Here is a 24,793-nt window from a genome sequence, read left to right as displayed (position 1 = left end):
ATAGTATTGCAACGTCCGTTATTGTTGATGGCTTGTTCGAGATGCATCGGAGCGGCGCGGACCGATCGGAGCTGCGGGAGTGTTTGGAGAACATACGACTCCTTGTGCTTTTAGATCGCTATCGCAGTGCTTTGATGTCATGCGGAGATCGATCTGCGAGAAGCCGATGCATCTCGAACAAGCCTGGCGTACTGTTTGGCGCTACCGCACTAGCGTTGCTGGGCAACATGAGACGTATACAGTGACGTAAGATCTGGCTCTGTTGTGGCTCTCTAGCCGGTGGAAAGGCAAATCGGTTCTTATTAAGCTCGTCAGTCGAACCCACTCTGAACCAGCTTTGGCTCTGGCTCTGAACCAGCACCCGGTTCTTGTTGGTGGAAAAGGGGTATCTGTGTTTCTCTGTAGAACACATTTCTTTAAACCACAATGGCTTAATTGATTCGATTGGTTGATTTTACATACTTAGGTTTATGGCATTATTAGCACAATTGTATTAAATTTTTTGAATTTTGCATCCTGTTAAATGCCTGTTTTTTTTTTTTTTTTTTTTTTACACTTGCATATTAAACCACAGCTCTGTTCCAGAGATTTAAATAAGATTTATGGGTCTGAAATAAAACAATCAATATCAATAAACAGTGACTACTATGGACTTTCCAGTAAGAAAGTAGCTAGAATGCAAAAATCTGCTATGATATTTATAGATTCATTACTCGTTTTTGAATGAAAAAAAAAACATCAATCTCTTTTCTATCACAACAAGCCCTTAAACTGGCACAGGTGTTCCATTTATCTACATCAGGACCTAATCAAAACTCTCAGTGCTGATGGGAAACAATATCTCACCCAGATCTGCAGCTTTATCCTCTTGTCATTCCTGTAGATGGTCTTCACCTTGAAGTCGATGCCCACCGTGCTTACAAATGCTGGGGTGAAGGAGTCATCAGCATAACGAAACAGAAAGCTTGTCTTCCCAACGCTGCTGTTCCCGATGATCAGGATTTTGAACATGTAATCAAAGTTCTGGTCGGAAGACTCCTTTTGTCCATAACGATTATCTGTAGCTGAAGCCATCTATAGGATGTAGAAAGGAAAAAGAGGATATTTATACATTTGCGTAACGGCATTCAGGCTATAGCGGCATCATTTATAACCATTATTTTAAGTTCCAAAACACAACAAACATTATGTTTTCAAATATTGAAAATATACTGAAAATATAACCTTTTCTCTATACTGAGAGAAAAATGCAAATAGTCAGCATACTCCTTGGGCATTGAAACATTGTAAATCACCAACGCTGCCTTCTATGATTCCTTCTTCTGGATTGTATTTAATCATAAAGCAGCAAAGCTTGTATCCAGGGGCCAAAACTATTTTTTGCCACACCTGCCAATGGCCAGTGACTTGAGAAAATGTCCTGCCCATGAAACTTTATTTGCATTATTTAATAAAAATAAAAAAAACAGTTACTATTACTACTACTACTGGCTGAATGATTTGGGGAACACATCTAGATGTGATTTTTTTCTAGTTAAAATTGTGATTGCAAATTATAATGCATTTTTTAAAAGCACTCCAGGATCGTTGTGCTTGTGAGTGGGTCAGCACAGTTTAACCAGTTTAACCATTTACCATAGTAGTAATACTATTGTACTGTATTTGTTTTTACAAATCTAGTATTTAATACATTTTCAAATGCACATATACAGTAAGCGACCCAAACTCTCTTGTGTGAGCAGAATTTACTGCGTAACGAGCCATTCTGAGTGGTGAAAACCCAAAGATCATGAGTTGCTCAGTTGTAAAAGAACACACCCTTTCACTCTAGCCCCTTTCACACAGAGATTCCGGAAAATGGAGTAGCCTCTCGCTGCATCCTGCGGTGGACATCCAACCGGCCACATCCAACTGTGACGTCAGAAGCCACCACGCCCATGCCCAAATTGGACACATTCTCATTAACGTTAACATTTAAAAAACAGGAAGAAGCATTGAGAAGAGAAGAGTAGAAGACGAAGGTAACTGCGAAACAAAATGCACAAAACACACTTGCGGTTTTAGTATAAACACTGTTCAACATAATACGAATGAGTTGTATGAGAATTAGATGTTACCTGTTGAAAGCAGCTCTTATCACTTTAATAATAGTTTGTAATGAGGTCAGTGCGGTGCGGCTGATCACTTGACTAGCATGCCTGCTCGGCAATCAGCTCGAAAGCCAGCGATATGTAATAAATTGTCAAAATATCGATGTAATTCGAATCAATAAGGTTTGATGATGTTGTTTTAGAGCTATGAATTATCTTCAACTTACATATTTGGTCATTTAACTCCCCTGTGATGTCTCTTAACTGAGTTGTGTGTTACATTTGGCTGAGTGAATTTCGTATCAGTAACTTAACGTTAGATTCTCAACTGAGAATTTTGTTTTGTATACTATTACTATTTTACTATACTAACTGCATTATTATATCAACAATTTCATGTTGTTATTTGGATTATAATAAGGGTAAATATGAAAAATATATTATTTCAGTGCTTATGTGTGACGTTACATCCTGTAAATCTTATTCTGCTTGTAAAGAATATGAGTGATATTATTGTATATTTATATTAACGTTTTTCATAGGCCATCATAAATGCCCTGGCTGTCGTCCGGGATATCTCGTTACAGGAGGCTGAGCAGGTCTTCCTTTCTGGTCCGGATTATCATTGCAGGTCAGAGTAGATTATTAATTATTTTTCCACAATGCACCCTTTTGTTACTGATATTTCTGTTAACACAACAGTGACTGTTCTCTGATAACTATTTCAGTGAAGTGGAAGATTTTAACCGACAAATTGACAAACAATTTAGGAAAGAAGGGAGATCATTCAATTGGTGGGTGTTGCTCTTACATTTACACATTTGGAGTTTGGAATTAGATTTCAGTAACATGAATATTCTATTTGACTTTCTCTCTCTACAACTCCAACATTTCATAAGTGTTAAGTGTTAAATCAGAAATATATATTTCAGTTGAACATGTTAAACAAATTTCTATTTCTCTCTCTCTATCTCTCTCAGAGTTGAAGCCATTCTTGCAGCAACTGGTGGAAAAGAGGATCTTTTTGGTGCTTTTGTTCTAGCACAAATAATTTTGTTCTTTCGTATAATATAAATAAATACATGTGTATATATAAATAAATTCATGCTTGAATCATTCTCAAGTTTTGCCTTCTGATATCTGGCCATATCATTTAGTGACTGCATATGCTGATTCCATCGTTATTTTACCTGATAATGAGCAAATTAGTTAAACTTAAGGAGGTAAATCAATATACAGTATAATTCAAGAAACTAAGACTCACTCCACTTTTTCAGTTGTTTAAAGATTGATATACATTTTTAATTTGTTTTGTGTAAATTTAAATTTTTCAAAATGCCTCTGATGCATTTTGAATAAAAAAACACATTTTATAAAAATGCTCCTGAGATTAATGTCTTTCGAACTATCTATGTACAAACTAACCTGTAAACTGTAACCGGGGTCCTGAAGCTGCAGCCTCTGATTGTGCAGGAATATACTATTGATTTTAAGTAGTATAGTGAATGTGTTGCTCTGAACAACTGTGACATTGGTTATTTTAACAAAAAGTTATCACACTTGCATAGATGGGTCATTTTAGACCCATGTGTGTAAACGATGTATTAACACAAAATATTAAATAAAAAAATTAACTTGTGACCAAGATATTTTGAACTATGATGATATTTTGATATGTTAAACTCATAAAACCTCTACAGGAGGGGAAGCGAGAGATTAACTGTTTTTTATGTATTAGAATATTGTGCAAAAGTTCATTTATTTCAGTAATTCAACATAGCTGTAAGCCATAATCATCAAATTTATAACGCATAAAGGCTTGAAATATCTCACTTTGCATGTAATGAGTCTATATTATATATTAGTGTCAGCTTTTAGTTGAATTACTGAAAAAATTTACTTTTGCACGATATTCTAATTTTTGAGTTTCACCATATTGGTTCTTTAATTTAAGGTTTACATAAATTCCATTCTGCTGTTCTATTATTTGATTTCAAAGTAATTTGCTATAACAGGCATTAACTAATAAGTATATTCTTAATTTGGTTGTAAAAAATGCAATATTTCTATAACCACATAGAAAGAAATGTAAAAAAAAGTTTATATTTTTTTATTTAGAAGGGATAACTATAAGTGCAGTTTGGATCCCATATGATTAAGAAAGTGACAAAAACTCATTTTAGTTTAAGTATAGATGCTCCCTTATACGTTTATTACAGCAAAACCATGATTATTGATTACCATTTGTAACAGAAATACAAGAAAAATACAAAAATATCGTTTTAAGGGACATTGTTTACTTGTACCACCATGTCATTAACTTACAAAACCAGTGAGCAATAGAGAGGTAACGTATTGTCTAATACAGCTGATAAGGGAGTGATTGTGATTTAGACCATTCCAAGCCTGCCAAAGCGTCACAATGTAACTGCACCAATAATCTGTAGCGTCACACCTCTACACAAATAACCTAATCTTTATTATAAACCAATAACTATGATAACAACCGTAAACATATTTCCGACAGGAAGCAGCGCCATTTTGCGCATGTGTACAACAAATCGAGTCACGTGCCGTAATTGGACATGGGCGAGGCTTCCGACGTCACACTTGGATGGGTGTGTCTTCTGACGTCACACTTGGATGTGGGCCGGGTTGGATATCCACCGCAGGATGCAGCGAGCTGTACTTGGGAAAATAGGCTACAAGGATAAAGTGACCCGGGATTTGACGGGGTTCGTTTGATTTTGGTTCATTCACACTGCCAGTGATTTTCCGGAATCAGAGAGTGCGTTCACACACAACCCGTAAAGACAAGTGACATCAATGTGACATGTAATGTCTCAGAAGCGACCTATAGTTTGCTTATGAGCTGCGATTTCTAACCACGCTTTGCATTTTTTTTCTCTGATTCGATCATAAACTAGCGCATTGCATACCGTTTCACCAGCCTGCTTTCACTTCACTTCAGCGTAATCATTACGACACGACATTGATTACGGCTTTTGTTCACACAGCGCGCGTTCCGGGACTGATCCCGGCAATGTTACTAGGTCCCCAACCCGGCATCGATCCCGGCATCAATCCCGGGTCGTGTTTGCGTTCACACAGAAGGTGATCTCGCAATTTCCCGGGATCAACGTGCTGTGTGAAAGGGGCTTCTGAAACACACGGAGCATCAGACTAAATATTATATAACCTAACCTGCTTTTGCGATTTGACAATTCAATTAGAATTCATAAAAGTTACCAACCAACTGGTGAGTGACAATTTGGCCAACTGCAGTTTTTACAAGCATTTGGCAATTGGTAAGTGTTAATTTTAGGCCCTGCTTGTATGCTTTGCAGAAATGGCAATCCCAGAAAGCAATGCAATGAGATCAGTGCAAAAAATGTATGAACCAATAGAGATGTTGATCATACTTAAATCGTTCAAAAATGAAACTTAATAATAATAACAGTTTAATCTAATTAAAATGAACTGTTCAATGCAATATTTGTGTACTACTACTGTGTAATATTTGTGTAATACTACTTTTAACTTTTTCACCGCCATTAACAGAATTTTCTGTCATTTATGAGACAACGCTTCTCTGCCATTGAAGGAATTTTTCAGCTTTCCGTGTTTTTATTTTAATATGGTAGTGGGTTATCTATTAGGCAACTTCTGAAAGAGTACAGAATCTCCAGATCAAAACAGCCAAAAGAGGTGCAGAAACAAGCGATAAAAACACTGCTTTTGCACTTTTTGTTAAATAATAATAATAATAATAATTCATTACATTTATATAGCGCTTTTCTCTGCACTCAAACCGCTTCACATAGAAAGGGGAATCTACTCAACCACCACCAATGTGCAGCATCCACCTGGATGATGCAACGGCAGCCATACTGCGCCAGAACGCTGTTCAAAATGTTGCTTTTTTTATGAAACTTAGGCTAACCACATTGAAGTGTTAATAAAAACACCGTGGGTGGAAATGTGCAGATTAAGGGGCGGTAATATTATAATAAGATCCCTTTCCTACGTCAGAAAGGGAGCGAAATCAGATCGGCTTAATTTTTGATATGCTTGCAGAGAAAGGCTTACCAAAACAAACTGGGTTGTCACTTTTCACATTTCCAGGGTTGGCAGACGTACAGGGGACCCAAAAATAGCACTTAAAAACGGAAAAAGTCGACGATTTCAATTTGTTTTTTTATGTTTAACTAGTCAACTTAAAACTGTAACTACAATATGATTCAAGTAAAGTTCTCTTTATTAACCAATTGTTTAAAAAAAGTTATATTCAAAGTGCACCACACCTGAAGTGATCAACAAGGTATAAATGTAAAACAAATGACTTATTTGTTTACTTGTCTTTGCAGGAAAAAGGCAAATATTGTACAGACTTATCTTAAACATTCTATATACTCAGAAATAATAGAAAATAAAATAGAAAATGCTAAATATATTTTAGCCAAAAAGTAATAGCAATAAATAACCCCAGTAATAGGCTATTATTAACAGCAAATGCTTTGTAAAAACTGAAAATAACAGCACATTTCAACCTGTCACCATCATGTCAAGTCAAGTCAAGTCATCCTCATTTATATAGCGCATTTAACAATGTAGATTGTTTCAAAGCAGCTTTACAGAGATAAAGATATAATTTAAGGTAACAGAGATTGGTTTAGTTTTATAGTGGTTCTTGAAAAATGTTTTTTCCAGCTAAAGTTAGTTTTGATTGATTCACATCCGTCTAAATGATATCATGCAAGCATGGTTCTTTTTTTGCATTCCCTTGCGCTATTTTTCTTGTACATGTTTGGCTGTTGCACTCGTGCCTCGCGTCATTTGCAGCGTTCACCCATGAAACGGCATTTTAAAACGTAGTGCTCAAGTTAAAAAAAGATCAACTCCGGTCTAATAACTATGCTTTTCCCCCATACCACTTCCCGCGTCTCGTTTTTTTGCAATAGAGTGGTGCAGGTATAATAATAATAATAGGCATAATTCATTACATATATATGACACTCAAAGCGCTACGTATGAGGGTAAGTGTACCCATTAAGCCCATGTACCCTTTAAGCCCACTTTCAACTTTGAAGTCAAAAAAAAAAAAAAAAAAAGAGTAAATCATATTTTATGCTGCTCATTATTTTAATTAATCCAGTTATTTGTTACTTCCCTGGCATTTTTTATGGTATACCAATCACATTTTGGCAATGTTGAGTTAGCCCCACCCATGTGCATGCTGTCTCAGGGGACCTCACACAAAGTCACCCCAAAACTTTGGTGTTTCGGGACCCTTCAGAAATCAATACATTTCTGCAATTTTCAGCCATTTATTTGGTAACTACACTTATATTATGTCAAATAAGAGATAAATGTGTTGTTTTTTGTGTATGGACAGGTAGTACTTTATCATTTTATTTAATTTTCCTTTAAATGGAAAGATGAGTTTTATTAGCTTCTGTTCAAAGTTAATCTCTAGGTCAAACCATTAGCCTTACAGAAAGGGTAAACTGACAAAGAATTAAGCATGTGAACTGCAAACAATACATGTTTTGTGATTCATTTTACATTCATTTACAAATAAATACATCATAAATTGTTTTGTAAAGAAGATTATTTTCATATATTTTCATATATAACTTATTTTCATATATATAACTTTTTTTTCAGATGGGCTTAAATGGTACAGTGCCACATGCAAACGATAGCCAACACAAGCTAACCTTGAATGAAAAAAACGTAACATTTCTCAATGTGGGCACAATGAAAATTACTATGATACTTAGTCCACAGTATATTTAAGCTCCATGCATGTATTTGTAAACATATCTTACATTTTTAAAGGAAAACATTGTCTTTTTTCCCTATTACTCACTGTGGAACCATTTAAGCCCACCTTATGTGTTTCAATGAGGAATCCCTCTAATTGCAAACTTTGATACATTTTCTGAAAGTGTTTGATGATAACATTTACGCCATTTCCGGTCCAGCTTTGACCGGGCAAAACTCGGAACCAAGTTGAGGCTCCGGATTCCAGGCATGGAGGGGTCACCCGGTGGGCCCCCTATGCTGGGAGTATTGAGCCCTAACTCGGCTTTCTTCCAGAGATATAGACACTTCCTGTGGAACTTTGATCGGGCATAACTTCAGAGCCAAGCCGACCTAAGGCTGCATACTCCCGGTGTGGGGGCCCCACTAGGAGACCCCCAGAAACCCCAGAGTCTGGAGCCCCAACTCAGCTTCCTTCCCGAGATACACCCGGTCAAACTTCCACCTTTGACCAGGAATAACTCGGGAGCCAAGCCGACTTAAGGCTTCAGACTCCTGGTGTCTGGGGCTGTGATGTATCTGTTCAAGAATACACGCGAGACGGAATGTCTGTCTTTCTTTTAATCACAACTCTCTTTTTTCACATGTGCGCGGACGCGCGCCCCCGAACATTACCCGACATTCCCAGCACCAGACAACGGAATCTCTACTGTGTCAAGAATGCAAAACTTGCAAGCACACAATACATCACAGGGGCCCACTAGAAAGCCCCCCTAAGACCAGAGTATGGAGCCCCAACTCGCCTTGGCTTCCGAGATACACCCGGTCAAACTTCCAGCTTGACTCCAGCTACAACTCCAGTCAAGCCGACTTTAGGCTCCAGACCACCGTCCACCAACACCTACCCATCCCACCCAGGGCTCTAATCAAACATTAGCAAAAGGATTTTTTTTAATACTTCCCTGTCACTGAATAAATATATTGATGTTTTACTTCTTTAAAATCAATGCATTTTTCATATTTTGTGAATAAATGATGATGTGGGCTTATTTGGGACACACGGGGGCTTAAATGGTGCCAAAAGTACCAATTAAGCCCATGCCAGACTTCTGACTTTGTTCCTAAATTATCTTAATTTTCTATTCAAAAATGCACATCAACTAATTAAAACATTTTTAAATGAGAGATAAATCTTGCATTTTAACTAATTATTTTCCTTATAAACCTTGTCAATATCTATGAAAAATACCCAGACTTAGATTTTGGTGGGCTTAATGGGTACACTTACCCGACGTCACTTTGTAGGCCAATCAGCAGTTAGCATCACACTGGTTCCCTCGACAAGTTTTTATATAAAAACATTTATACAGAACTTTTGAGTTAGAATATTTTGTAAGAGCACAATTATAACCATAAAGATGCTGTAAAAGCGGACTGAGTTTGCAGGCTCGAAGTGATGACATTTAATCTCCTCAAAAGCCTCTGTAGTCCCATTTAGCCACTTGTTAGAAACCGCCTTTTTCAAGACACGTAACAGCTTCAAAGATCACGAGTTGGGTAATACTGGTATATTTTTTATGTCACAGAATAAAACGTGAAAGTGTCTTGAGCTTGTGTTTACCACACAGACCTTATTTCAGACATTTAACCAAAACCGATGGAATCGGAAGTGCTAAAATGCTAACTCGCTTCTGTGTTTTGGCCTAGAAAGTGATTTCATACCTCACCACTCTAACACGCATTTCTGAGTGAACAGCCGCTAAGACTAGCGATGTGTTCTACGTTCAAAGAGCACGTCACACCAGACCAGTTAATCAGCCGCGCTATTTTCTTCTCTTAATGCTTATCACTGCTGTATTGTCAACATGTCTATTTGCTTACATTTTTATTCAAAACCTTGATTTCTTGATTTAAAAATAATAAAATTGTGGCAAAACATTAAATTCGAATTAATCGTAAAAAAAATCGGACAAATCGTCCAGCCCTGCTACTACTTGTCACAGTTTTTTCATTTTGTAAATTTGTATTTAAGTGAAATATTTTTTTTTTGTTTTTCTCCATTCACAGAAGCGCTGCAGATATGTAATGTGACGGTTTATGAATCCTCATGTTCTGTTGTTTATGGTGCTATCTGTGCATGTAAAACTGAACAAAACAACAAAAATGTTGGTATTTTTAATGGGTCACAGACACTTATCCATTCTAACTTAATTGTGGCCCCCTAATTTTAAGATGGGATCCCCATTTAATTCTGGCTATGCCACTGGTCCACCAGCATATATCTCCTACCCCTAATATGATTTTTTGGTATTATGCTGTTAGCTTAGCAACATGCAGACTGTTGCAGAAAATGTATTACATAAGGAGCACTATTTGTATGATCCATGATGTGTATGCGAGATTTATACAGTTGCTCCCTATGTAGTGAGCTGACAGAAAGGCAGCTAACAGTTTTGGAACAGAGCCATTGTGATTTAGTACATTTAGGAGATTGCTGGAGACAGCAGAACAAGCAAAAGCTCAACTTCAAAATGACTTTATTTGGATTCACTATGGCTGAGTGAATCTTTGTCCTATCCACTGTCTGACACTCATCCCTTGAGACCTGTGACCAAACAGCAGCGGTAGAGTCACCAGCTACTGAAAATCAGTCAGGCAAGAATCCCAGGACAAAAAGAAATGTCTGAGCGGCTGCCAGGCCTTGGCATTAATCTGACATTTTCTTTTTGGCGCCAGATCAATATTTGGCACAGGACCTTCTGAATATAAAAAAGTCTTTTTAACACCTCCATCAGAATGTGACAAAGGCGACTCAATCTACTGTCCATCTGAAGTTTACATGAGCTGCTGTAATGATGATGATCATTATAATCTGTGATTGTAAAGGCCTAACCTTACGGCTGTAGATGGCTTAAATATATATTAGGCTGAATCATTATAATATCTTAATGAGAAAACTATAAAATCAGAATAAGAAAATTATAAGAAATCAACATCAAGTTGAATAAAAAGGTGATATATTTACACGTTAAATGCACTTACTATAGTAAATTATTCATAATTACAATCAACTAACCCTAAACCAAACCCTAACTTTAAAGGACAAGTTTGGTATTTTACAATTAAAGCCTTGTTTTAAGATCGTTTCTGATGAAATAGAACGGTTAAGATTGAAATTTGGACAAAAATGCTGCTGTACAGAGAATTTTAGGTTTCTGTGGTAGCAACCCCCACCTCCACAATGGTTTCATAGGGGCACTGGAAGTATTATCATTCATAAAACGCATTAAACTTTAGTTTACAGAGACGTGAAACTCACCGAGTAGTCTGGGGTGTTCACTGATATGCTCACACAAAAATCGCTGCAAAAAATGCTTTCCAACAGGTGTTTTACCATTCGTTGTAAAACTGTGGACCTATTTTTCCAAACGCCTCACACCCGTACATTCTTCCGTTGAGAGCTTGAATAATAGACACTCCAGCCCAGTTGGTGGCAATAATGCACCTTTGCCAATGTTTGGATAGCGTAGCCTACGATACCGCGACTGCATAAGACTACAGAAAGAATACAAACAACCCCATTTCCATTTCCGGCGGCGGAGTAATACCGTACCTCACAGAACATCCAATACAAGTCAATGGAGTTGGACAAAAACTACGATAAAAACTGTTGGAAAGCATCTTTTGCAGCGATTTTTGTGTGAGCTTATCAGTGAACACCCCAAACCACTCGGTGAGTTTCACGTCTCTGTAAACTAAAGTTTAATGCGTTTTATGAATGATAATACTTCCAGTGCCCCTATGAAACCATTGTGGAGGTGGGGGGTGCTAACACAGAAACCTAAAATTCTCTGGACAGCATTTGTCCAAATTTCAATCTTAACCGTTCTATTTCATCAGAAACTATCTTAAAACAGGGCTTTAAGTGTAAAATACCGAACTTGTCCTTTAACACTATATTAAGTACTATGTAGTTAATTAATATTACACAGTAATTTGTTTAATTTCACTGTAACGTCACCTTAAAATAAACTGTAATGGCATTAAACACGTTTAATACATCATGTTAGCATGTTAACTTTGAACTATTAACTAATTACGCTTTTCTGTAAAACAAGTACCAGGATGGATATTGAACGTGAGCAGGCAAGAAAGTTAAAGAGGGCAAATGTAACATGATCTTAACATGACTCAGCAACGTTTGGAAGATCAGATTGGGATCAAGTGAAAAGAATAATCAGATCTTATGGATGTCTGACAGACACATAAAAGAAAGAAAATGCTGAAGAGCAGAAACACTGTGCAAGCCTTTCACATTGACAAGGACAGATGTTTTATTCTTATCAAGCTGTCTCAGGAAGGTTTTACTTTAAATAAGGACTCATCAGCCATTCCACCATAACAATGTTTTACATCATTAAATTAAGCTAATTCTGACATGGGGAAAAACAATGTCAAGTTAGACTAATGTTTGTCTCAAGTCAGTCGTGCCATACACACACACAGATGCTGGAATATATTCGGAACATCATATCACTACTATTTCTGCAGAATGTATAACAAATGGATTAAAAATGACCTACTGTATTTACAAACAATTGCAGTACACAATGAAACACACTGTGTGCTTAACTGTCAAATAAATACAATGCAAGTGACTTTCCATTTTCATTGTGATTAACTACAGATAATGTTAGACACATATTTTTGTCTCCAATCCTGATACATTATTTGATCATCTTTACAAGCCTTTAAGAATAATAGATGGTTGAAAAGGATTTTGTCATGATTCCTGTCTTGGTTTGCCCTGATCTTGAGTGGACTTATGTTATTTACTGTTTTACGTCATGTTTTGTAGTCCTTTGTAGTTTTTTCTTGTTGATTAGTTCTTTAATTGTTCCCAGGTGTGTCTTATTTGCCAATTACCCATTGTGTATTTAAATTATTCCGTTTCCTGGTTCTCTGGTCTACATGTTGGATTTGTTTGTTTATTCTGTCAATAAACTCCCTGCATATGGATCCAGCTCTCCTTTGTTCTTGAAAACACCCTATATTACAGATCTCATGCCCAAATCCCAGGTGTGCTGTTGAACTAAAAACATTGGATTTTATGCAAGCTACAGCTGATTACATGATTCCCTTTCAAGGGAACTCGCGCTGCGTCAAGCGCTGCGGGAACACCCTGCGTGAACGCGTCATGAAGTACTCGTGAAATCAGTCCAATGGCGTGACGAGACGTCATAGGCGGGTGACGTCATTGACCAGGAAGGTATAAAGCACCCCTGAACCAAACAATGTCAGCTTCTGTGTCTTCACAAGTGCTCCATGTGAAATCGTCTGGCAATTTTGGTGTGTATTATCTTTTCTATATGGATAAGCAGCAGTTTAAGCAGTGTGTTACTCCCTGCCCTCGTTTTATCACGGGTGGGGATACACACGAGTTATGTGTGAGGTGTTTGGGGCTAGAGCATGCCCAGTCAGCCCTCGAGGGGGCAGGCTGTGAGCACTGTGAGAAGCTGGCAATGAAAACTCTCCGGTCCCGCCGAGCACTCTTTGAGGAGGGTGCTTCGGCTCGTGTGCCTCGGGGTTCGGGTCCCGCTGCTGCCGAGGCACAGCGGAGAAGCTCGTCCTGGGCTCGCAGATGGATCTGGCGATGGGGCTTGAGACGGGTGATCCCCTATCTCTGCCTTTACCCGTTGGATCCGACGCTTCAGTTTGCGAGTCAGAAGCACGCGCTGCGGTTTCTTATGCTCGCGCTGAAGCACAGGTGTTGCAGCATTCCAGTTCTGAGGAATTGGATGTTGTGGGCCTGGATGCAGATGAAGATTTTGCATTATCTCACACAACCACACACACACAAGAGGAGCTTTTGGAGGTTATCACTCGCGCTGTTGCTAGATTAAATCTAGATTGGCCAACCCGTGAGCAGATACCGCATCAGTCAAAGAGCAAGTTAGACGAGCGATTTTTGCCACCCAGATCTCAACCTCCAAAGCGGGGCTCACCATTCTTTCCTGATCTTCACACTGAGGTGTCGAAGTCATGGAATAAACCTGCTTCATTTGGAGTATTTAACCCAGCAACATCTGAGTATTCTAATATAGTAGGGTCAAAGGAACATGGTTATGCGGCGATTTCTCAGGTGGAAGAGATGCTTGCGGGCTATCTCTCCCCTGAGTCTGCATCATCGTTGAAAGCCCCGCAGCTGCCCACTAAGCCAGTAAAAACAACATCAGTTTTAGTGGGTAGGGCGTACTCGGCAGCAGGTCAAGCGGCCGCCAGTCTACACACTATGGCGGTCCTTCAGGCATATCAAGCCGACTTGTTAGGGGATATAGATGATGAGTGTGAAGAAGTGGGAAGAGAAACTATAGCGGAGATCAGGGGAGCAGCTGATTTGTCTCTTCGAGCCACCAGGGAAGCGGCAAAATCTATCGGCCGCTCTATGGCAGCACTGGTGGCTACGGAGAGACATTTTTGGTTGAATTTGTCTGATATCAAAGAGCGGGACAAAAAGTTTTTGTTAGATGCTCCTGTCTCCCCTACTGGTCTTTTTGGTGGCTCAGTTAACGCGGTCGTTGAGAGGTTCAAAGAAGCAAAAAAGCAGGCGGCTGCGTTTCAAAAGTTTCTCCCCCGTAAAACCTATGTCTCTGGGGCTAATGGCGGAAGCGGCCCCAAACGAGTACACCATCCTCTTATAGAGTCCAGCAAAAGGAGAGCGTGGCTGCCCGTGCTCCCCCACAGAGAGACTGGGGACCGGAACAGCGTGCTCAGCCGAGGTCTTCCCGAGGTAGAGCAGATCTGAGGACTGTGATTGTTTCCAGGAAGTCCTCAGCGAAGAGGTCCTGACGCGAAGGGCGTCAGGATTTTGGTGGCAGTCCCCTCCGAGGGGATTCGGTGTGTCGAGGCACCCGTTTCCTCTCGGTGCCATCAGGGGGCCTGGTTGCCAACCCTGCCACCTCCGGTGTTTCAGGGCGCAACGGTCCTCAACGAGCACATGTCTTCATGTCCGCCCGGAAACGTAGCGGCATGGGGACGCTCCCACCCTCCGAGGAGGGTTCGAAGTGGGTCAGTTCGGTTGCTTCCTGCAGGTGCGCCGTTTCAGGTCACCGAGCTGGCCGCTCAAATAACACCAGAGACCAGCCTCGAGAGGCTGGTTCCCTTAGTAGATTTTCTGGCAGCGTGGAAACTTCTGCAAATGTCTCAGATTGGGTCCTGCGTACAGTGGAAAAAGGATACAGAATTCAGTTCGGGTCATATCCGCCCAGGTTCAACGGGGTAATACATACGGTAGTAAACTACAAGCAGGCTCTGGTGATGGAAGAAGTACAGACACTTCTGCAAAAAGAGGCTATAGAAAGGGTTCCTCCCCACAGCAGACAGTCAGGGTTTTACAGCCCGTACTTCATAGTTCCGAAAAAGGATGGGGGGCTGCGGCCGATTTTACATGTGCGCCAACTAAACCGAGCAGTAAAAAGGTTAAGATTCAAAATGCTCACGTTGAAACAGATTGTGTGTCAAATCAGGTCCGAGGACTGGTGTGTCACAATAGACCTAAAAGACGCATACTTTCACGTTTCCATCCTTCCACAACACAGGAAGTTCCTCAGGTTTGCTTTCGGGGGCGAAGCATATCAGTACCGGGTTCTTCCGTTCGGCCTAGCACTGTCAACCCGCACGTTCACAAAGTGCATGGATGCAGCTTTGGCTCACTTGAGACTGCAGGGCATCCGCGTGCTAAATTATATAGACGACTGGCTCATTCTGGCAAAGTCGGAACATCAGGTGGCTCAGTGTCGAGATGCTGTGCTAGCTCATATGAAAACGCTGGGGCTGAGGTTAAACATAAAGAAAAGCGTGCTAATTCCACAACAGAATACCACTTTTCTGGGCGTGGTTTGGGACACAAACACCATGAGAGCCCGTTTGGCGCCTGCCAGGATAAGATTGATCCTGGAAGCAGTGCGCAGGGTAAGACTAGGCCAGTCACTCACTGTAATACAGTTTCAGAGACTTCTGGGTTTGATGGCAGCTGCGTCCAACGTGATACCTTTTGGCCTGCTTTACATTAGACCTTTGCAGTGGTGGCTCAAAACCAAGCGTTTCTCCCCGGGAATGGGGAAAATGGGGAAATCCGTTTTGCATGATCAGAGTCACACGGCGGTGCCTACGTGCTTTGGTAGTGTGGAAAGATCCTTGGTTCTTATCCCAGGGTCCGGTGCTGGGAGCTCCTTGTCGTCGCTTAACGCTAACGACGGATGCTTCCCTCACTGGTTGGGGGGCGACCATGAGTGGTCGCTCGGCTCGGGGTCTGTGGAGCGACCACCTGCTTTCCTGGCACATAAACCAGCTGGAGATGATGGCCGTGTTTCTGGCACTCAGACATTTTCTCCCAGACCTCAGGGGCCACCATGTGTTGGTTCGTACGGACAACACAGCGGTGGTCTCCTACATAAATCGCCAGGGGGGTTTACGATCTCGCCGACTTTGGAGGTTGGCACATCGAGTTCTGGTGTGGGCCCAGGGAAAGTTGCTATCAGTTCGAGCACTTTATATTCCGGGGTATATGAACAAGACGGCAGACTCTCTGTCGAGACAGGGAGTAGTGCCAGGGGAATGGAGACTCCACCCCGAGGTGGTGGAGCTCCTTTGGAGCCGATTCGGGCAAGCTCAGGTGGATCTGTTTGCGTCTCGAGAGACTACGCACTGTCCCCTGTATTATTCACTAACGCACCCAGCCCCTTTGGGGTTGGATGCCATGGTACAGACATGGCCGAGGCTATGTCTGTATGCCTTTCCCCCTCTGGCATTATTACCAGGAGTTCTGGAGAGAGTACGCCGGGACGAGGTTCGGCTCTTGTTGATAGCCCCGTTCTGGCCGGGTCGAGTATGGCTGTCAGACATTGTGTCTCTCCTCGAGGGTCCTCCGTGGGAACTTCCGGTCAGGAGGGACCTTCTCTCCCAGGCGGCGGGGTCAGTATTTCACCCGCATCCGGAGCTATGGAAACTGTGGGCCTGGCCTCTGAGGGGGTTCAGCTCATAGATTCAGGTCTCTCTACTGAGGTAGTGGAGACCATGTTGCACTCCAGAGCTCCTTCTACGAGGAGGCTTTATGCCCTAAAATGGAGCATTTTCGTTGCTTGGTGTACAAGCCAGTCTGTGAATCCAGTTGACTGCCCAGTTGGTTCAGTACTAGATTTTCTTCAAGGAAAGTTTTCTTCAGGGTTGTCCCCCTCCACCTTAAAAGTGTTATTGTCAGCTATATCTGCATATCACAGTTCTGTAGAAGGGGCGTCAGTGGGGAGACACCCTTGGGTAACTCGCTTCCTCCGTGTAGGGCTGTCGCGGTTAAGAAATTTCCCTTGCGGTTATTATGGGTGCTCAATAGCGCGATATGCGGTATTACCGCCGTTTTTTTTTGCTTTTTTTACAAACCTAATTTATCCTGATTTTACTGCATACAAAACTCAATTGTTGAGTTATGTAGTAGCCTATATATTGTTGCTTTGTAACTGACAGACAGACACGTTTTAAAACATTTTTGTTTATTGTTAATGCCAAACAGCAACAAGAACTTGCCTTTTCCAATTAAAAAAATTAAAGAAATCAAAGAGTTCCAAATAATCACATGAAAACAAGTAATAAGAAAATGCCTTTTTCTAATTTGAAAAACGAAAGAATTCTTAAAGTAGGCTATCACATGAAACCAATGTGTAGGCCTGTGAAAATACAGAGAATAAACGTAATCGTTAAAGAATGCGATTTAGACCTGGGTTATCATGTCCTTGTTTCGCGCTAGGAAAACCAACATATTAACCTTATGTGGTTTCAGGGAGGATCGCATGGGGGTAACAGTATTCCCCGCGGCACTGAAAACCCTTTCCGACGGTGTGCTTGTTGCACAAATACACATGTATTTGCGTGCGACTTTGGACAGCAGCGGAAATCTAGCCTGATTATCGCGCCACCAGGACAGTGGATTCGCGTTGGAGTCGATGCACTCCTCATGCAGATAGCACATGAGCTCGTTATCTGCTCGCGCTCTCTTGGGTATAGCCGCTGACGCGGAGGTTGTCCGTGACTTCAGCAGGTCTCCAAGAGTCTTTTTCTTTGCTGCAGGTGGCACCACCGCTTGCCCTTCGTCTCCAACCTCGGACGCACGGACAGCGGTCTCTTCGTCCTCCACTCCCACCATCTCTTCGATGAGTGCGGATTTTGTCTCCGTTTCATTGATATGATCGCCCCTATATCGAGGATCTAAACAACACGCCTTTGCCAAAAGTTTTTGTAAGGCAGCTGGTTCATACTTCTCACGTATAACACAACACATTTTGTGCTTTATGTCCGATGTTAAGGTGGTATCCTCGGATGATGGTTTAAGCATATCTTCTGTCAGGAGTTTCAGGACGGGTTTGACTGAAGACACTGTAACGTAGCTCTCGCCAAACAGCAGATCGGTAAATTCAGCCGCGGGTTTCAGAGCTGCATTCACGGACTCAAGGACAGCGATGTCCTGCCAGCTTGGATTTAGATGTTGATGTCTCCGGTCATCCAAAACTCTTCTGATAGCCGGGATTTGCTCTAAAACCCTTTCCACCATTTTCTGTTTGGTGCCCCATCTTGTAGCGCAGTCCTGAACAGTGTATTGGCCGTTAAATCATTGAATAGAAATTAGCCAAGGACATCATCTAGCCTAATTAGCCTACCAAAAATAAATTATAGACTAGGCTACATTTTAAATTATTTATTCGTTTCGATATAGGGTATTTTTACTAAACAAAAAATAGCCTACATTAAATAAAAATTAATTTAAATTGATTAATAAATTAACATTAAATTAATTTTAATATTAATGTGCATAGACATTTTATGGACTTTAAGTTGAGCTGAAGTTAACCTAAATATGTTTTTTTTCTTCAATATATCTTACCTTTTTAAATAATTTTCGTTTCAAAAATATTTATTTTAAACAAAAAATACATTAAATACAGAAACAGACAAGTATCGCTAACAGTAGGCTATTTTGTTTAATTTTTATAATTTCATTTTTATTTATTGGCTAATAACATGATCAATAAGTTAGCAAATAGTTTAAATGATAACTTACCAATATGAGGCCATGCTGAGGAATTTGAAGTTCAGCTTGTGCTTTCGCTAGATCTCTTCTCTTCAACCATCTTTGAGAAAATGTACTAACCAGTGTGTGACACAGGCCCATTGCTCGGGCTGTGCGGTCTTTGACGCTTGCCATTGCGTTTGTAACTGCCAAATGTAAATTGTGACCAAAGCAGTTCAGCCACGGCCAGTTCAACTTTTTGACTGCTGCAACGATGTTGGCCCCATTGTCTGTAGTGATAGAGGCCAGCTTCTTCTCATCCAGGGACCACTCTTCAAATGTGTGCCGGAGAGCATCCGAAATATTGTCGGACGTGTGGTTTTCGGGCATGAACACTGTTTCGAGGCAACGTGATTTCAGAATCCATTCAGAATCATATAAGGAGTCATATTGACACTTGACCACATATCGGTTGTGGCAGAAAAGTAGTCGACATTCATAAGCTCGCTTTTGATCGATGTCTTTACCGTGCTGTACATTTTTGGCACAGCAGATTCTGAAAAGTAGGTTTTGCCCGGCAACTCGTACTGCTTGTCAAATTTTTGAAGCATTGACTTGAATGCAGGTTTCTCCACCGTGTTGAAATGAACCATCTCCTGAACTAGATACTGGGTAACAGCGGCTGTAAGGCATTTATGCCTGTTACTTTCACGGCTGTATTTTACATATTTCCCAAAGGCTTCAGCTACTCCTAACTGTCGGCTGGTACCGGTCTCAGTTGTTCTTTTTGATGTTGCTCTGCGACCTGATGCTTGAGGGGCCAGCTGTGCATTAATGGCTGGATGACAGTTAGCGAGATGACACCTCAAATTAGATGTATTGTCGCGTGTCACAGGAACCTTTTTGCCGCAAATTTTGCATATTGCCTCATCTAAATTCGCTGGCTCGCCCTTTTCATTGGGTTGAAAGCCGAAATGTTCCCAAACTGGCGACGTGACATTAGGTTTTGGGACGAGAGCGACTGCCATCGTTTCAGTAGGCCTATTCAAAATAAACGAAACACCAGATAGAGCTGAAATGGTTCGCGGGAAAATGACGTAACACTCTTGCATAATTATTAATTTATTTAACATTAAATGCACAGTGACAAATTGTAAAAGAAGAAGCTAGGCCACAGCCTTATGAAAAAAAAAAAAAATGAACACTGCGGTTGCCGCGTTTTCTGCGGTTGCTTTCCTTCCTCTGCGGTTGGCTGGTCAATAGCGCGGTATTACAATATTGCGGTTATCACGACAGCCCTACCTCCGTGGTACTTTGAGGCTAAGGCCTGCGGCTCGCTCGAGAGTGCCAACTTGGGATTTGGCCATTGTATTAGAGGGCCTAGCCCTGGCCCCCTTTGAGCCCATTGAAGAGGTGTCAGAGAAGTTTCTCACATTAAAAACTCTGTTCCTTCTCTCGATATCTTCTCGAAGAGAATCGGGGATTTACAAGTTTACAACTTTGTCAGTTGCTCCCTCTTGTCTTGAGTTTGCGCCTGGTATGGTGAAAGCGTTCCTGTTTTCAAAGGAAGGATACGTGCCTAAGGTCCCCACTAATGTGGCAGGTCCTATAATGCTGCAGGCCTTTTCTTCGCCTCCATTCCAGAATCCGGACCAGGAGAAATTAAATTTACTCTGCCCAGTTAGGGCTTTGGATGCTTATGTCCACAGAGCTGCCCTGTGGCGCAAGTCTGATCAACTGTTTGTGTGTTTTGTGTCCCCGAGTAAGGGGAAGCCCGCATCTAAGCAGACTTTAAGTAAGTGGATAGTCGAGGCTATTTCTCTTGCATACGAGGCGGCCGGTCATCCTTCACCACTAAAGGTCCGAGCCCACTCGACTAGGAGTATGGCTGCTTCTATGGCCCTGTTGTCAGGGGTTTCACTTCAAGAGGTATGTGATGCGGCAGGGTGGTCCTCTCCGCACACCTTTTTAAGATTTTATAACCTGGACGTAGCTTCTACTCCGGGTTCTCGGGTGTTTTCTGTATAATGTGCGTTACGATTTCACATATACAGGCACTTGAGGATTATGGCGACGTGGGTATTCCGTTCCCGCAGCGCTTGACGCAGCGCGAGTTCCCTTGAAAGGGAATGTCTCAGGTTACGTATGTAACCATGGTTCCCTGATAGGGAACGAGACGCTGCGTCGCTTTGCCATACTCGATCCTGGAAGCCGTGCGCAGGGTAAGACTAGGCCAGTCACTCACTGTAATACAGTTTCAGAGACTTCTGGGTTTGATGGCAGCTGCGTCCAACGTGATACCTTTTGGCCTGCTGTACATGAGACCCTTGCAGTGGTGGCTCAAAACCAAGCGTTTCTCCCCGGGAACGGGGAAAACGGGGAAATCCGTTTCGCATGATCAGAGTCACGCGGCGGTGCCTACGTGCTTTGGTAGTAAGTGGATAGTCGAGGCTATTTCTCTTGCATACGAGGCGGCCGGTCATCCTTCACCACTAAAGGTCCGAGCCCACTCGACTAGGAGTATGGCTACTTCTATGGCCCTGTTGTCAGGGGTTTCACTTCAAGAGGTATGTGATGCGGCAGGGTGGTCCTCTCCGCACACCCTTTTAAGATTTTATAACCTGGACGTAGCTTCTACTCCGGGTTCTCGGGTGTTTTCTGTATAATGTGCGTTACGATTTCACATATACAGGCTTGACGCAGCGCGAGTTCCCTTGAAAGGGAACGTCTCAGGTTACGTATGTAACCATGGTTCCCTGAGAAGGAACGAGACGCTGCGTCGCTTTGCCATACTCCCGGCATGCCTGTGACCAACTTGTTCGACCTATCAGAAGCTGACATTGTTTGGTTCAGGGGTGCTTTATACCTTCCTGGCCAATGACGTCACCCGCCTATGACGTCTCGTCACGCCATTGGACTGATTTCACGAGTACTTCATGACGCGTTCACGCAGGGGCGTTCCCGCAGCGCTTGACGCAGCGTCTCGTTCCCTCTCAGGGAACCATGGTTACATATGTAACCTGAGACGTTTCTATTTCTTTTTATTACATCTTCTATTCAACAAACTTGTCTGCAACATAGGCAATGTTTATCTATTGCTCTGAAACAGCGGCGTTGACAGAGAAGGAGAGTTTGTGTACAATATTAGCAATGTTGCAGTCTTGGCTTTGGATGGGCAGCTGAATGCTGTACATCAACAGAGACCTTTAAAATACACATTTTAAATTAGCTACTTTTTCATGTTTTTTCAACTTGGTGTCATCTCCTTCTCATGTTTAAAAAAAATGCATTCTTCGTTTTTTCAGTGTTTATAAATTCAAGAAATGGTGCAACACACCGGTAAGCTTCATCATTTAACTGTACAATTTCAAATGTTAGGGCAGTTTGACTTAATATATGCACAATACAGGAAAAGTGGGATATTTACTATTGTTTTTTTTTATTGTTTTCCTTTTTCCTTTCTATAGTTTAGTGGAGATCTTTAGCCACACTACCTTTCAAAAGTTAAGGGTTGGTAAAAAATTTTGTTACGCTCAACAAGGTTATTAATTTGATCAAAAATACAGTAAAAACAATAATATTGTGAAATACTATTACAAACTGATAATAACTTTTCTATTTGTGAACAATTTTCAGTATCATTCCTCTCCAGTTTACCTCCATACCCATAATGCACCAAATTAATTCCCGTGTCTGACCATACATCCATCCTTTTTCCAAACCGCTGGTCCAATGTGGCTACAACATAATATCATACAGGTATACATTCCTTTTTAATTGATTATTAAATTGTTTAATTAAGGTGTATACATGGTAGTGTCCATGACAGAGTTAAATCATAAGTTTCAAATGATTATTAAATAGCAAGCAAAAACTATGCAAAAGCGGCAGCCCTTCGAGCGAACTCGGTGTCAGAATTCAGTCACTCGTTTCATTCACTCCTTTAAGTGAACTATTTTAGTGGACTAATGTAGGGAATAGTGAATGATGGTATAGGGGGCGATTTCGATTTCGGCTTATGGTCATTACTGTATCCCACAATGCAAAGCACTTGACTTTATATATTATTTCCAGAGTGAAACAGAATTCAACAAGTCCTCAGTCATTATTTCAACAAGCCACTTAAAGAGTTAAAGTTGGAGTTTACCCAAAAATAAGAGTATTTTTTTCCTTTACTCACCTTCATGTCATCGTCAGTGGAACGCAAAACGAAAAGTTTTAAAGACTGCAGGTTACTCATTTCTATGCAATTACAATGAAACAGGAGTGCCTCATGGAAAAAGGTACCAAGTTTGGAACAACATGAGGATGAGTAATTATTTACTTTTACACAACATTTATTAAAAAGCCTTTTTATTTACGAATTACATTGGATTCCACTGCAATACTGGACGCTGAATGCCACATATATACACACACATACAGGTCCTTCTAAAAAAAATAGCATATTGTTATAAAGTTCATTATTTTCCATAATGTAATAATAAAAATTAAACTTTCATATATTTTTAGATTCATTGCACACCAACTGAAATATTTCAGGTCCTTTATTGTTTTAATACTGATGATTTTGGCATACAGCTCATGAAAACCCAAAATTCCTATCTCAAAAAATTAGCATATCATGAAAAGGGTCTCTAAACGAGCTATTAACCTAATCATCTGAATCAACTAATTAACTCTAAACACCTGCAAAAGATTCCTGAGGCTTTTAAAAACTCCCAGCCTGTTTCATTACTCAAAACCGCAATCATGGGTAAGACTGCCGACCTGACTGCTGTCCAGAAGGCCATCATTGACACCCTCAAGCAAGAGGGTAAGACACAGAAAGAAATTTCTGAACAAATAGGCTGTTCCCAGAGTGCTGTATCAAGGCACCTCAGTGGGAAGTCACACAGGCGTGTGCAGGAAATGGGCTACAGGTGCCGCATTCCCCAGGTCAAGCCACTTTTGAACCAGAAACAGCGGCAGAAGCGCCTGACCTGGGCTACAGAGAAGCAGCACTGGAATGTTCCGCAGGTCCCCCAAGGTCTGGAATCGGTCCTTCTCCACAATCTTTCTCAGGGTCCGGTCACCTCTTCTCTTTGTGCAGCGTTTTTTGCCACACTTTTTCCTTCCCACAGACTTCCCACTGAGGTGCCTTGATACAGCACTCTGGGAACAGCCTATTTGTTCAGAAATTTCTTTCTGTGTCTTACCCTCTTGCTTGAGGGTGTCAATGATGGCCTTCTGGACAGCAGTCAGGTCGGCAGTCTTACCCATGATTGCGGTTTTGAGTAATGAAACAGGCTGGGAGTTTTTAAAAGCCTCAGGAATCTTTTGCAGGTGTTTAGAGTTAATTATTTGATTCAGATGATTAGGTTAATAGCTCGTTTAGAGACACTTTTCATGATATTCTAATTTTTTGAGATAGGAATTTTGGGTTTTCATGAGCTGTATGCCAAAATCATCAATATTAAAACAATAAAAGACCTGAAATATTTCAGTTCGTGTGCAATGAATCTAAAATATATGAAAGTTTAATTTTTATCATTACATTATGGAAAATAATGAACTTTATCACAATATGCTATTTTTTTTAGAAGGACTATATATATATATATATATATATATATATATTCTGTGCAGTACTTAGTAACCAGTAATCCACTCCGAACAGAGACATTTGGAATAATGTGGCAAAAAGCTCATTGGGATTGGAGATTGGCATCATGTTCCACTTCAGGGCAACATGATCTTTAGATAGAGAACTCAAGGGTAGTTAAAGAGAAAAAAATGTTCCTATTCTATTTCTGACCTGTCAAAAACACCATAAAAAAAACCTCTAATACAAGTTTAATTATTTTCATATACATGTTTAACACAATCAAAATAATTTCCA

At 40.9% G+C, this 24,793-nt stretch overlaps 2 protein-coding genes across 2 annotated transcripts in view; both read right to left on the bottom strand.

Moving 5' to 3' along the window:
- rab3ab (RAB3A, member RAS oncogene family, b) overlaps positions 1–24,793 on the bottom strand; it is a 43,101-nt gene that overhangs the window by 16,886 nt on the left and 1,422 nt on the right. The window contains exon 2 of the mRNA XM_077202722.1: positions 847–1,074. Within this exon, the coding sequence (XP_077058837.1) occupies positions 847–1,074 (228 nt within the window). The remainder of the gene's footprint in view (positions 1–846; positions 1,075–24,793) is intronic.
- Positions 17,620–19,940, bottom strand: LOC143712121 (E3 SUMO-protein ligase ZBED1-like). Its single transcript, XM_077204326.1, has 2 exons — positions 19,440–19,940; positions 17,620–18,489 (listed from the first exon to the last, which is right to left on the bottom strand). The coding sequence occupies exons 1-2, from the start codon at positions 19,938–19,940 to the stop codon at positions 17,620–17,622; spliced, it is 1,371 nt and encodes a 456-aa protein (XP_077060441.1).

The sequence above is a fragment of the Siphateles boraxobius genome, unplaced genomic scaffold, assembly GCF_051911475.1.
Source record: "Siphateles boraxobius isolate OS27281-9 unplaced genomic scaffold, OSU_SipBor_1 5, whole genome shotgun sequence".
NCBI classification, from domain to species: Eukaryota; Metazoa; Chordata; class Actinopteri; order Cypriniformes; family Leuciscidae; genus Siphateles; species Siphateles boraxobius.
Note: the sequence above shows the minus strand (reverse complement) of the source record. Positions and strands in the feature narration are given on the sequence as shown.